The sequence below is a fragment of the Suncus etruscus genome, chromosome 1 (assembly GCF_024139225.1).
Source record: "Suncus etruscus isolate mSunEtr1 chromosome 1, mSunEtr1.pri.cur, whole genome shotgun sequence".
NCBI lineage: Eukaryota > Metazoa > Chordata > Mammalia > Eulipotyphla > Soricidae > Suncus > Suncus etruscus.
Genome location: NC_064848.1, coordinates 188275747 through 188291874, shown reverse-complemented (window position 1 = coordinate 188291874; position 16128 = coordinate 188275747). Strand labels below are relative to the sequence as shown.

Sequence of the window (16128 nt, the reverse complement as noted above, 5' to 3'; positions counted from 1 at the left end):
ATAAGCATACACCCTGGGCAGCACAAGCACTGGCAACATATACACATAGGATACACAAACACACTCTTCCTTCTTTCAAGTTGGCTTTATAAACACTTTTCCCAAACTGCCTCCACCCTAGTTGGTTGTTAGAGTATTTGCTCAGGGGGATTTGGGAGTAGTTGATGATTTTCTTTTCAGTCTTTTCATGGCCTTTGATTCAGTAGTGGAGCCTCTTCTCCCAGAAAGTCCGGCCACCTCTCCTCTCAGGAAGCCTCCTTGCATTTGGCCTGGAATTCTGCATCTCAATAGTTTTGCAGACTCCTGTTAAGTGTCCTTTGTGTCAAAGGCTTCCATGCCTTCAGATTGATTCAGATTTCTGACAATGTTTTTCCAAACATATTGTAACCTCCTCCCTTTATCTTCCTTCAGGAATTGTAGGAAGGCAAAATGGTATATATCTTCTAAGAGAAGTTTGGCCATATCTTACCAGGCTAAATATAAGTTTTCCTTATTTAAGCAATTATCCAAAGAAGCTGAAACTTAACTAACACTTGCGCAAAAACTCATCATGAATGTTTATAACAGCTTATTTGTAATTGTTCAAATGTGAAAGCAACTAAAATGTCCTCCAATAGACAAATGAATAAGCAGCTCCATCCATGTAATAGAATATTTTTCCATGACAGAAAAAAAATATGTATCAAATCACAAAAAGACATGGAGGAAGAACCAAAGTGATAGCGCAGCTGACCCAGGACAAACCTCGGTTCAATCCCCAGCATCCCATATGGTCCCCCAAGCCAGGAGTGATTTCTGAACGCATAGCCAGGAGTAACCCCTGAGCATCACTGGGTGTGGCCCAAAAACAAAAACAAAAATAAAACATGGAGGAATCTTAAATGGATATTGCAAAGTGAAAGAAATCAACATAAAAATAATAAATAATAATAATAAATAGAAATAATACATACCAAAATTCAAAAAAAAAATCTCAACAAGCTGGGGGTCTAGCTTATAATAAAGAAGACATAGCACTGGTATTAGAAATGGAGAGTTATAAAATATAGCTTTGTAATCATTGGAAATTACTATAGTTTATTTTATTTTCTTCTTTTCTCCTCTTGTGTAGACCTGCATGTTATACCACAGACTAAATAAATTTCTCACGGTGCTAATTTTATCTGAATTTTCATCAGACCTATGAAATAGTCACTGTTATCATAGTTTCATAGACAGGGCATTTAAATATAAAAGAGATTAAATGAATTTAAATCAGTATCTCAAAATGATAGCTAGATTTTCATGACCTTTGCAAAATGATTCCCAATAAGTAATGCATAGAAGTAATCTAAATTTCTAAAAAAGGTTATAAGTAAAGAAAAAGTGATCTTTGCATATAGTGGAATATATATCCTTTAAAAAGTGAATCATGGGCTGGAGAGATAATAAAAGGGTTAAAGAGCTTGCCTTATATATGGCTGACTCCAGTTCAATTTCTAACACCATGTGTAGCCCTAGGAGTCTCAGAAGTCATTTCTAATCATAGAGTCAGTGAGAGTCCCTAAGCACAGTCAGGTATAGCCCATCCACTCTACAAAGTAGTATCAAGTCATTTGCAAACAACATGGAAAAGCCAGACGTACGTTATAATATGTTAAATAAGCCAGGTACTACAAATGAATAAATACTACATGATTCTACTTCAATGAGGAATCTGAAATATAAAAGTCAAATTCATAGACGTAGACTCTAGAATGGTGTTACCATTCTAATGTCAAGGAGTACAGTAGCACAGTTTAGTTAAGCAAGATGTATAAATTTATACTTATTGTAGATGAATATAAATTAATAAATAGTTAATATAAATAAGTTCTATACTCGACACTATATTGCATTTTAGAAATTTGATATTGATTGTGACAATGGTTTCTTGGATGAATAATTATATCCAAACTGGGCCCGGAGTGATAGCACAGCAGTAGGGCCTTTGCTTTGCATGCGGCCAATCCTGTATAGACTTCGGTTCGATTCCTGACATCCCATGTGGTCCACCAAGCCTGTCAAGAGCAACTTCAGAACACAGAGTCAGGAGTAATCTCTAAGAGCTGCTGGGTGTGACTTAAAAACCAAATAAATAAATAAATAAATAAATAAATAAATAAATAAATAAAATTATATCCAAACAACCTAGTTATACAAATAAAAGGTGTTTGTGTGTCAGTCATATCTTAATAAAGTAGAAGGAAGGAAATAAGCAGGAAGGAAGGAAGGAAGAATTTAAATAGCTTGTTTATAGTTAATTATACAACTCTCAGTAGTAACTGAAAGATGAACCCAACTCTAACTTCAAAACTTATGAGAAAACCATGAAATTAGTAAGGAATCAGAAGTTAATAAAGGACTTGGGAGCTCCAACTGATTTTAAAGTAGCTGTTTTGGAAATTCTGGACTTGAGAATTAAAGTCCCTGTGCCTCTCCTGCCTACTTAGTTTTGGGGGTGTTGGGATGGTGCCCAATTTTGCAAGCCACTCTGCTAGACATTGCCCACTAGAGGGTGACAGAGGAAGCTACACAGATGAGAAGGTGGAAGGGACTTAGTCTTCTCTTTGCTTCCTTTTGTTTCACTGGAACTTCCTGTATGTCATTAGTTCCTACTAACACTGGTAGAACCAGATTTGCTACCTACCCCTACGAGGCTCCAGTATCAGGCAGCCACATTTCCTGAAACAGCTATGCTTCTGTTTTACAAGGCAACACCATTTCTACATTTCTAAATTTTAACTCCTTTCATGCACCCTTCAAAATTTTTTCTGCATTTTATTCGTATCTTTATGAGCATCTTTATCATATCTTTTTTTTTTTTTTTTTTTTTTGGTTTTTGGGCCACACCCGTTTGACGCTCAGGGGTTACTCCTGGCAATGTGCTTAGAAATCGCCCCTGGCTTGGGGGGACCATATGGGACGCCGGGGGATCGAACCGCGGTCCGTTCCTTGGCTAGCGCTTGTAAGGCAGATACCTTACCTCTAGCGCCACCTTCCCGGCCCCATCTTTATCATATCTTAAGTGCCTTTTTTTTTTTTTCTTGGCTACACTCAGTTGTGTTCACTGGCTCTGTGCTTAGGTATCATTCCTGGCAGGACTGGGAACTATATGTGATACAGGATCAAACTTGGAGGTTGGCTGTGTGCATGATATGTATACACCTCCAATAATATCTCTCTGATCCTTTTTTCTTTTTTTGGGTTTTGGGGTCACACCCGGCAGCGCTCAGGGGTTACTCCTGGCTGTACGCTCAGAAATTGCTCCTGGCAGGCTCGGGGGACCATATGGGATGCCGGGATTCAAACCACTGTCCTTCTGCATGCAAGGCAAACACCTTACCTCCATGCTATCTCTCTGCCCCCCTTTTTTCTTGTTTTAATATATGTTTATTGTCTTGCTAAATGTTCTAGGTAGAAGGTAATACAATTTTAAACAGTGTGGGTTTTTGTTTTTGTTTTTGTTTTTGCTAACTTAATTTTTTTATATATTTTATTTAAACACATTGATTACATACATGATTGTGTTTGGGTTTCAGTCATGTAAAGAACACCACCCATCACCAGTGCAACATTCCCATCACCAATGTCCCAAATCTCCCTCCTCCCCACCCGACCCCCGCCTGTACTCTAGACAGGCTTTCCATTTCCCTCATACATTCTCATTATTAGGACAGTCAAAATGTAGTTATTTCTCTAACTAAACTCATCACTCTTTGTGGTGAGCTTCCTGAGGTGAGCTGGAACTTCCAGCTCTTTTCTCTTTTGTGTCTGAAAATTTCTTAAGTGCCTTTTTACAAGCTCTATAGCTTGTAAAAAATTCTTCATCTAAAATTCATTTGATACTAAATGAATTTGGTTCAAAGTAGTGATTCTTTTCTCCTTGTATAGTCTTACTGTCTCTAAATATTTATATTACTTTGTGAACCACTTCAGACTTTTTTTTCACCTCTTCCTTTCATTAATCATAGTAGCTGATCATAAAGAACATTCATCTCTGAACTTTGGAATTGGCGGCAAAACCTTAGAGAATGGCAGCATCTTAGATCAAATAGAATCTAATTGAAAAACAATAAAGTTTATTCAGCATCAGCAAGCTCTGTTATGTTCTATCATTTCTAATACAAAAATTCTTTCATGGGAATGGGCTGGGCCCAGGAGGCCTGACAGAACAGATCTTGGTTAATTACTGACTTATTCCTCAATGCATAGCTCCAACCTAAGAAATCATGATTGTTCTATTAAATACCAATAAGCAAAATTAATTTTAAAATCCTAAAGACACAAAAGGATTTTGAGAATCTGTAAGGGATAATATGTTGAATCATCACATCCACAGAAGCATGAAAGTCATGGGTAAGATCATGAGAGTAAAGTCAAATTGTTTTTGTGAGGCTAAAATACTAATCCCCAAAGCATAAAGTATTAATCCATATTGGAACTATTCACATTTATGCACGTCCTTTCTTTACCTGTCTCATTACAAAAATAGGACATGAAAATAGTATTGCTGTATTACTTGACCCTAAGATCTAAAGTTCTACTTTTTATTAAGAAGATAGTTGAATCACAGATATGTCAAAACTTTAGGTTATTCTATGCATAAGAAAGTGTTGTTGTTGTTGTTGTTTATTTAGTTGTGTGAGAAAAATCAAATCTTTGGGTCAGAGGAATCTTGGTCTGAATGTGTCAAATCAAATTGGCATGTTTAGGGCCAGAGTGGTAAGGTGTTTGCCTTGAATGTGGCAGACCCAGGACTTACGTAGGTTCTATCCCCAGCATCCCATATGGTCTCCTGAGCCAGGAGCAATTTCTGATTGTAGAGCCAGGAATAAGCCTGAGCTTACACACACCTGAGCACTGTTGGGTGGGGCCTAAAAACCAATAGATAGATAGATAGATAGATAGATAGATAGATAGATAGATAGATAGATAGATAGATAGATAGACAGACAGACAGATATAGATAAAATGGCATGTTTATATTATTGTTATGCTTATATTATGTTAAATTATTTATTTGTTTAAAAGATATAGCCTCTAAACTCAATAAAAGATTCCAGTGGGTTGATAACCCTATAATATGAAAACCTAAAGGAAGCCAGAATTTTTAATACAGGTAAGTTCTGTATACAAAAAGATTTGAGAAAAATCAAAGATGACAGAGGTTGGGAGTGACAACCACAAAGAGTTCGATTCAGGAAGAATTCTCTAATGGAATTTGGAGGAGATTGGAAGCAATAAAACCTTAATATATATGTGGTTGCATCTAATAACATATCTATATATGTATTAGAGACAATGTATCACATAGTTGACATAGTTTATCATAATACTAGCAGATAAGTGGGAGAAAATTATTAAAGAAAAAAAGAAAAAGGAGTACAGCAACAAGAAAATATGCAGAAATCATTGTATCTCACAATAAAGTCATTATGTCATTGTCAGAAGGTGTGACATTTCACAATTCATACACCACAATTTCTTTATACATTCATCAAGACAATTTTTGAAGTTAGCATTTTGAAACTTCATCACAGTACTCATTGATCAGAAGAGGGATAAAGAAAGGTCAGAGATCCACACACAATTGGGAATAAACGAGAAGCAATCTTGGACCTTGTATATGTTGTTGAATACTAGTATGAACAAAGTAACATATATGTTCTGTTATAGAGTAGTTTGTTCCCCTCTATTGCTCTAATGACATTTTTAACTGTGGGAAAACCAAAGAATAGGATGAGGAAAGTTATCAAAAGGCTAGAGTTTAAAATTCCTATTATCTACTGATTATGAAGTTAGATAAACTTAGCTTTTTCAGAGTTTTGTTTATATCTTGTTTACTTGACTGTTTTAGAGATCCCTGTGAGTATCAAATAAGCTTATCAACAACAATATTCATGGCATAATAATATCTGATCAATAAATGCTTCTCTTTCTATTCAAGTTTATACCTTTAGGAACAGACTATTTTGTTGATTCTTAGGAGGATAACAAAAGTCAGATTCTCAAGTATGGCGGGAAATCTGAAATTAGAAAGCAGACTTCTACAGCTAAGATTTTACTTCATTGGGTGATTGGCCTTTCTTGATCACACATACCTGTGCTCTTAAAAACAATTAGAGCAGGTTGACAAATATTGTGATTATTGTTCAGTTCACAACCACCAAATCATGTTATTATATTAGATATACTATTGATACAATATTTTATATAAATAATTCCTCAATTTTATTTGGGGGGTGAACCCAAAAGTGATCAAGGGGCCAAGAAATAATCAAGCTCCAGGTTATAGTATGTAAAGCATACACTTCATCCCTTTGAGCTATTTCTCTGGCCCTTTGTACATCACTTTAAACTTTTGAAATAATCTTAATGTTCAAAGGAAATTTTTTTCTTCATAACATGTTCCTTCTTTTTATTCTTTTCTTTTTTTAATAATCTCATTGAGTCCAAGCAATAAATAATAAGACATAAAAGGGTCAATAGCCCTTCCTTTGTAGAGGTAAAAAACTAAGTGAGATTCTGCTGGTTATAGAGTTATAGGGGAGCCTGGGAGTTTCTGCCATCATGGGGTTTGGCAGGCCTCTGCCATGCCAAAGGTGTTTTCAACCATACTAGGAGGGGTGTGGGACTTGGGTCACCCCAGCATCCCTCTACCTCCTTCTTCCGGAACTCAAGGGCTTCCCCTGGGCCACGTGCCTGGGCAAGCCATTGAGGTGGGTCCCTATAAGGAGCTTAAGGGTTACCCTAGGCTTTCCCCACCCAGCTCTGGAGGGAGGGTTTGGATGGGGGCCTTGAACTTCCGGCCTTCAAGCTCTTGAAGGATCTCTTTCCTTCCTGGGAGCTGGGAGTTTCTGCCAGCATGGGGAATGGCAGCACAAGAGATTCTGGCTCCAAGAAGTCCCAGGCATGTTTCCTTACTAACCCTGTCCATTGTGAAACGTATAGACAAATATTTGGATATCATTGTGCTTAATCTGTTATATTCAGAACACCGCCCAGAAGCTCACTTTATTCCTTTACTCTCTCACACCCACCTCCTATTACCCCACATTTAACCATTTTTTTGTACTAATGATTTTTATTTTGGCCAAGATGGATTGCATATCTTTCACAGTAATGTTTTGGGAAGAGTCTGAAGCTTCAGCAGGCAACATGGAGACGACATGGCTCCATGCGGTAGGCTTTCTGGCCAAGCTTAGGGGAAGATGCAGTCTTAGCTGCCTCCCATAGCCTTCTCTCTCCTTCCTCCCGGTCCCCAGGGTTACACTCAGCTGCCTTCTCAGGGTCCCAGCAAGGAGCAGTTTAATGGAGACCCCAGGCTTCCCCCTTCCTGCAGGAGCCGGAGAGGGGACTGGTGAATTTCCGGCTTCCAGCAATTAGGAAGCAAACGCCTCTGGGGGAGTCGGAAGCTTCAGCAGGCAACACGGAGATGACATGGCTCCAAGCGCTCTTCGCTTGGCCAAATCACAGACCAAAGTGGTGTCTCGAAAACAACACCCTCCCTCTTGACTATTTCTAAAACACAAAAGGGACACGTGTATCTCCTTTGTATATCTCAGATGTATTCCCTTAACATCTATAACTCTTTTCAATATCCTCTTAAGTAGTGAAAATTTTGTCCACTGGTATTTTTTATTTGATTGTTTGTTTGCTTTCCCCCCAATTGAGATCTATTTTATAAGCAATGGTAGATGAGTATCTCTGTATAGAATTCATGTTTAAACCAAGTTAAGGGGAAGGTTGGACTTTATTTGTCGGCCCCCGGATGTATCAACAATATCTTGTGGCAATGTTCCTCTTTTGCATAGGCACATTAAAATGGAAAAATAATACATATGCAAACAAGTTCTTATCTAATAGAAATGGGAACACAAATTTGGTAATTCAGTTAGGCCTTATCCCCTGAACACTGGCATAATGATTCGGCTTACGCCTCAGAAGAATGGGCAATGTCCATACACCCCTGAACAATGGATAAACAACCACAATTGTCTACAACATTACCAGGATCCAAACCTCTACCAGGGAAGACCAACCACTGCTCTGGCATTGTCTTATTTCAAAGAGTGCTCTCAACAACCAGACATCTCAGCTACAGCCTGCTTGCAGGACAGATCGCTCCGCATCTAATGATGTACTAAAATTAGAGGATGCTCCACATCAGCCTGGCTTCGATGAAAGAAATGCATAGAATCCAGAATCTTTAAATATAGGAACCTGATACCAACAACAGCTAAAGTGTGAAAAGTTTCACTGGGACCACGGAGAATGACTCGAATTGGATAGACTGGTATGCCTGGAGCCCAGAGTCGGTCTTATGCCAATAAATTTCGGGGGTGAGGCCTTCTTGTAATCAGGCCAAATTTTTTTTCCCTTTTCCCCATATTTTTCTGGGCCTATGCAAACAACAGCAATTGCCACTTTCACACCTTTATTATTCTTTTTTAACCCTTATTCTTTAAGAAAAAAAAAAAACAATTTACTGAACTTAAAAACAAATAACTGTAGTAGAATGCCTGTCTCGAATACAGGCAGGGGATGGGAAGGGGGCGGAGGGAATTGGGAGGGGAAATGTTACACTGGTGAAGGGAGTTTGTGACTGTAACCGAACTATAATCATGTTACTTAAATAAAAATATATTTAAAAATATAAAGAGTTATAGGGAAAATATATGAAGCGGTAGAAAAATTCCCAGATATGCCAGAACAGAGAATTGAACTCATATTTCTAGATCACCCTAAAGTTGGATAGACAGAACTCCTATAAATGACGAGGTCTTCAGTCTCCCTTAAACTGTTTAATCATAACTACCACACCTACCAGAACCACTTACTGGATAGACACTGTCAAAACATTTTTTATCCACACCCAGCACTGAGTGTTCAGGGCTTACTCCTGGCTCTGCAGTGAGGACTCACTCTTGGTGATCTTCTAAGACTATAATGGGAGGCATCATTCAAACTCAGGTTAACTGTATGCAATGGCCCTACCCACTATACTATACTATACTATACTATACTATACTATACTATACTATACTATACTAAAATTGTCATGATTTTTTTATATTATTTAATTAATTAAATTTATTCTACCAACGTGGTGATAATATTAGCCAGATTTTAGAGAGTTGGGCATTAATAAAGAAAGGCCCCTATTTTAAAGCACTGTGCTTTTTATGGCCAAGTTCAAACCTCCCATTCTACAGGCCAGGTATGGTGATCTTCTAGACACCATGGACTATTCACTGTTTCCTAATGCCTATTTGGTCTTTTGACTATTGTGCCTTGTTTCTTTTGTTAGAAGAAATGCTTTTCCTACTACACTGTTTTTTACTTAGCCCTGTGTATCTTCACTTCAGCAGAATTTCAAAACACTTGAGAATAAACCAATGTCCTGCTCTTCTCAAAATATTCCAAATCTTATAGCCAGTGCAAGGCAAACAGATGTTCACCAAAACAGGCTGAAGTAAACTAAATTATATATTTTTAAAAAATGGTAATAATCCATATCGGAAACATTGTGGATTGGTAGTAGTGATTAGGAACACAGATCATGGGGCCAAACAACCATGCTTCCTATAAGTTATGCTCTTACTTCTCAGTCACCAACCATGGAAAACTTTCTATGCCTCTGTATTTTATATATATAAATGTAATTATATTTATAATTTATAATGGAAATATATGTATATATAACAGGAGCACTTTTATATCAACCTCAGAAGCTTATAAGAATTAAATGCTATATTACTGGAAAGATTTTAATGTGTATCCATTAGTGCTACATATGGGTTTTCTGTTACTGTTTAGCTATATATATATATATATATATATATATATATATATATATATATAGAAAATTAACAACTCAAAATATATTTTAGAAGCATAATGTCAACTTAGATTCAAATTCATAAATGTTTAATACTCCAAATTTCAAAATAAAATTCAAGTACTACAGAGGTCTTTAGAAAAGCGATGCTTGGGGTCGGGGAGGTGGTGCTAGAGATAAGGTGTCTGCCTTGCAAGCGCTAGCCAAGGAAGGACCGCAGTTCGATCCCCCAGTGTCCTATATGGTCCCCCCAAGTCAGGGGCAATTTCTGAGTGCTTAGCCAGGAGTAATCCCTGAGCATCAAATGGGTGTGGCCCGAAAACCAAAAAAAAAAAAAGAAAGAAAAGCAATGCTTCAATACAGTATTAGATTTGTCTAACCAAGAGGAAAAAGCATATGTGACTTTAAATAAAGTTACAAACCACAATAATCACTGGCATATAGTTCAAAGGATAAAAATCACCTAATTGACTGTAGAATAAGTTACACTGATATATATATTTGTCTTGTGTTCATACCCAGCAATGCGTGGGACTTATTCCTGGCTCTGTACTCAGGGATCACTCCTGGTACTGCTCAGGGGACCATACAGGATGCCAAAGATTAAACCCAGGATATCTGTGTGTGTAAGAGACATGCTTGACCCACTGTACTATCACTCCAGCCCTCATTAAAATATTTAAATGTTAGATTTCACATCATAACAGACATTTTAACCTTCCCACTGCCTGATAAATGTAAAGCATTCAAATGTATTGACCATTTTCCCAACAGGTGAATTTTCATTAATACATCTATATATAGTGACTTATCTGTATGTAACTCTATGTGATGGGTGCCTATTCTAGAGCCTACAATAATTTATGGGAAATAAACTGAAGGCTTAGTATCCCCAAGAAAAATGGTCAATGCCCAGATAAAGTTGAGCTAAGTAACAACTTTCAAATGTTTCACGTGTGAATAATCGAATGCTGTAAGAGCCACTCAGGCATGTTGTAATAGAGTTGTATGTGTTGATGTGAGACAGAGCAGTAAAGTCAGCTTTTTTACATGATATCTATCTAGAAATTATCCCCAATATCATCTGAGTTCCCAAACATAGCTGGAAATCAGTTGAGCAAAAACAGTTATATTCATTTGAAATAAATCCAGTTTAAGAGTAATTATTTGGGCTGATAAGAACCTGCAAGAGTTATATCAATTTTAGATATGACTTTACACTGAAAAATTCTTCTAAAGAAACTCAAATGGGATTTTTAAAACTCTTCACTTTAATCCAAGCCCAGGGTCCTTTGCCTTTATGCTCAGAACAAAACCAAGTGGGCGTTCTGCCAAGAAAAAGTTGCTGTCGACATCTATTTCAATGTCAGCCATTTTGTCTTCCTATCTATTTACAAAGGAATTGTCCAGAAACACGAAACATCATACAATCCTAGAAATAAAGCCAAAGATTCTTGCAGGATAACAAACTGAAAAAGCTTCCTATACCCTGCTTTTGTGAAGGGATGAAGCATTTCTCCATCATGCTTAACAAAAATTGAGTATGAAACCTCCCAGTAGTGACATTTCTGTTTACACAGGAAGGCTGTCAGTGAGGGTTTTCTCAACAGCAGTCCAGAAATCCAGAATCCTTGGAAGATGGGAGAGGCAAGGTACATGGAGACTTGCAACATCTAACTAACCAACTATCTAAAACTAACACAAATCTTTTATCCCAGTCTAAAAACTTGGTCCTAAGCATATTTAAAATCTATTTCTTAGATATTCCAATCTTTACGCCTCAGCTCTGTTTCCCCTCACCATCTCTCTGTCTGCAGGTCCCACACTAAATTAGTCCTTGACTGCATCCAGACTGCAGCTTTTTAGCTCAGACCTATGAGTAAATCTGAGCCCTAAGCATGTGCTTGGCCTCCCTCTTGATCAGCACGAGCTACTGTCTCCCCTTTCACAAATGTCTCCCAGATTTCCTGCCTCTTGTTGATTTATCAATCACTGGCTTAATAACTATATCCCTTCTAGAACTCATCATTCATACAACTTTTCTTTAATATTCTCTATTCTCTAACCACCCAATACAATACAGGCGTGCTCTCAGCACCATCTCCCAATAGATGTTTTGTTTTCACTTGACACTTGTTACTGTGCAAACATATTTATTCATTTTTTTACTTTTTTGTCTCCTGAGAACATTAGACAACAATTGTCTCATCAATTTATTTTGTATCCTTAGCACCTATTATAGTACTAGGGACTTTTCTGGATAAATTAAGAAAGTGAAAAGTGAACATAATTTATAGTTTTATAAATTACTTTAATTACTAACATATGCTAATTCTTATAAACCTTAAGCATTTCTTTTAGTTATTATTTATATATTTTATTTTTGTATGATCTAGAATTATTCTTTACTAGTTTCAAGGTAATAGCCTTGATCTTACAAGTTTGTAAGAAAAAAGTGAAAAGATGTGCATAAATTATTTAGGACTATGCTTGGTATGGGATAGGCATGCAATAAATATTAACTAAGATGACTATAGTCTCGTCATCTTAAAAAGAAACCTATGGACATAGATACTTCATACAGATAAGATCCCAGAAAACTAAATCAGGTGATGAAAAATTCTATGTACATCTAAAATTCCTTATTCCCAGATAATTATTATGTCTTTGAAAATAAAGGTATTGCTCTATTTTCATTACTGCCTTAGGACATCCCAATATGTTCCTAATCATGGTCACCATTTTCAAGTTACCTCATTTCTGACAAGGACAACCCAGCACTTTAAAAAAGAATATAGCACAGTGGTAAGAGTAAAGGTTCTATAATAAGACTTCTTGACTTCAAATGTCAACTCCTTCCTCACTTAGCTATTCAGATTTTCCAGATTCATGAAAATGCCAAAAACAATAACAATGAAGACATATTAAGCATTTGGTAAAAGCCCTGACAGGCCTGTCCAGCACTGCAATGCTAAAACTAAATTTACTCATTTCACCTGCACAGTCAGGCTCAATACTTCTATAATTGATTTTAAGATGCTCTGAGCACTTAGGAGTTATCTCCAAAATAGAATTGTATGAGATGTATAAAGCATTCAATGCTAGGCCTAATACTTAGTAAGTATTGATGACAATGTCATTGATGAGTCAAACTCAGTCATCTTTTTATAATACAAGCCAATCATGTCAAATACCTATACAAAAACATTTTAATTATTGATATCCCAATAGGAAGAAATTCAAAATCCTACATGTAGGACCTGAGCATAATATTGATTGACTTCCTACACTCATCCACTTTTCCAGACTTTTTTTCTCTCATTATACTCCTCCAAAATCTCACTCTAGGAGATTCAGAACTTTGAGGTTTAACTGATAGCCTTCTTTTATCCCAAAACATAGTCCAGCATTTTTCTTATTTCACTTCTTTATGCCCTTCCTGCTCAACTTTTAAAAACCATATAATGATCCCATTTATTTCTCAGAAATGACATTTTACTTAGAGAAATCAGAATGGGCAACTCTGTACTGTCATTTGTCCACTGACTTCTCTGTCTCTTTCCTTTCTTTTCTCTTTTGCCTATTCTCTCACTTATAGAAAATTCTCAAATGAAGAGCATTGAACAGAGTTTAGAGATATCCATGATAACAGCATATAAAACAAGATAAAACTTAATCAAAGGAATTCTGAACCATAAAATCATTCTAGTAAGATGATAAATTGAAAATAATTTTAGTATTGAACATTCTTGGAATCCATCACCTGGTTAATTTGTATTTCATTTCACCCGTGGCTCCTCTATTTCTATTTTATACTTATATTTAGGACCTATTTTATCTGAGGATTTTATTTGAGCTATTTATTTATTTATTTTATTTGAGCTATTTTATCTACAGATGGGTTGAGAAAAAATATATACTCACAACTTTAAAATACTTTCAAAGTAAGGTTTCATTTCCTGTTAAATATTTTTCCTACTCTGAAATCATTCTAAAGCCACATGTTAAGCTTTTATTATTTTTAATTTATTATTATGGATTAGATGTAATCTGGAAATTTTCTTAAAGTGTTCAATAAACTATGATCTCTAAAGCTATGTCTTAGGAAAGCCAGCAAGCTAAAGTAAGTCCATGAGTTTAGAGAAACATACATGTTCTGTGCCTTTAATGGAAAATTATGGAGCACTATTACACATTAAAGGATCTGTGAGATCCACCAACGAAGAACATAGTATTTCAAAACTGCCTTAGCAGACAACTCGTTTATATTCCTTGGAACCAGTATTCATAGAACTCATTTGGGGAAATACTTTACTATTGAATCTCTACATGGCCAATGCAACCATTCTCTGTGTCACAAGTAATTTTAACTCACCACACGGTTGGAAAGATTTCAAAGGGCCCCTGTTACTGGCAACTGTGCCTCCTTCAGCTCCCATTTACATAACACTGACAAGTTTACTGTTCAAAGAAAGTATTAAGAGAATGAAGAACAATTCTGGTTTGCTATATAATTCCCTCCAAAAGTGTTTTATTATTTTATTCTAATCAAAATGTACCTATTTACTAAGGCTTTATAATGTGCTATAATTACAGGAACAGACCACCACATTGCAATCTATGTCTAAGCTTCTTTCTGTTCCCCACCACAGTTCTAGTGCTGATCCCTTGATCCCTTGATCAAATCCATTGTCTTCGCCCATATTTCTATTTATCTAACCCTCTGTAAAACAATGTATGTTTCATATATCTAAGTTGTTCTCCTTTGGGTTTTGCTATTTATTTTTTGCTCTGGTTATTTATATTCTATTGATGAATGAAATTATTCAAATATTGTCTTTCACTTTCTGACTTCACTAGATATAATCACCTCAAGTTTCACTCCCACTGCTTTTAAAAAGGATTTATTTAAACAATCCAAATCTCCTTCTCTGTTGATACCATCTCTATTCACTTTGGATTCAACTTTTTCTGGGGGCCACTGGGAATAAATTATAGACTTGTATATCACTTTTTCAGTCAGAAAATCTAAATCATCCTATAGCCATCCAAATGCTTCCTTATCTCTTCATCTGAAAACAAAGCCAACAAACAGGAGCACAATTTACAGATACTTGGCATACCAGGCCATCATTAGTGAAGTGTCATGATTAGAAGATAATGACTGTAGCCTTTGAAGACTGAAAGCAAGCTCTCCAACCAGTGACAAACAGCCAAAGTCACCTAACCCCCTTTTATGAGGTGAGGAGTGTGTCTTAGGTAATAAACACTTAAGTAATTAGATAGTTTTTTATAGAGATAGTTAGAAACTGAAACATTGAGGAAAATCCCAGTGATAGGCTGCTGCCCAGAGACGTGGGTATATAAGGGCCAGCGCAGAAGACAGCTGCATTGAGACACTGAACAACTTCTCTCCTCAACCCAACCAACCCCCAACTCCTCACACCATGTCTTGCTGTTGTGTTCCCCGTTGCTGCTGCAGCGTCCCTACCGGCCCTGCCACCACCATCTGCTCCTCTGACAAATGCTGCAGGTGCGGAGTCTGCCTGCCCAGCACCTGCCCCCATGACATCAGCCTGCTTCAGCCCACCTGCTGCGACAACTGCCCCCCACCCTGCTGTGCTCCTGACACCTACGTGGCTTCCTGTTGGCTCCTCAATTCTTGCCACCCAACCCCTGGCATGAGTGGAATTGATCTGACCACCTATGTTCAGCCTTGCTGTGAAAGTCCCTGTGAGCCCTGCTGTTAAGCTATTACGGTTTCTGGAAAGTTCAGTGATGTACCGAAGATGTCCTGTCAGCCATCTTGGCCTTCAACGCCTGTTCCCCTCTCTGCTCTGCTCTGTCCATCCTAGTTCCATGCTTTAATGGAATGTGCCCACTTTCTGCCTTCTTTCCTCCTTTGGGTAGAGTTGGAGACTTCGTTTCTGTCTTTTAGGTTCTTTCACTGTTCTTTGACAAATGGCTTTTTTGACTGTTCTCAAATAAATTTTAATTTGTCTTAGTAACAATGACCTTGTGATTTATTCCTGTGTTTTTTCTTAGGGAATGTGGAATGTCTCCCTAAACCTGAACTAAGAGACAACACAGTAGAAGAGTCCTCATGGTTGGATTCCTAAAGGATCTAATCTTTGAGGCCTAACCGTTGAGAATAGGTTAAACATACTTCACTGAAGAGGAAAAAAGACAGCACAGCATGTAAAGAGCTTGCCTTGTATGAGGATAACCCAACTTCAATAGCCAGCATTCCATATGGTCCCCCAATA

At 37.0% G+C, this 16128-nt stretch overlaps 1 protein-coding gene across 1 annotated transcript; it reads left to right on the top strand.

Moving 5' to 3' along the window:
• The first annotated feature begins 15309 nt into the window (after window positions 1-15309).
• On the top strand, window positions 15310-15612 carry LOC126020043 (keratin-associated protein 3-1). The gene has a single exon (XM_049781497.1). The coding sequence runs from the start codon at window positions 15310-15312 to the stop codon at window positions 15610-15612; it is 303 nt and encodes a 100-aa protein (XP_049637454.1).
• Window positions 15613-16128: the final 516 nt, after the last annotated feature.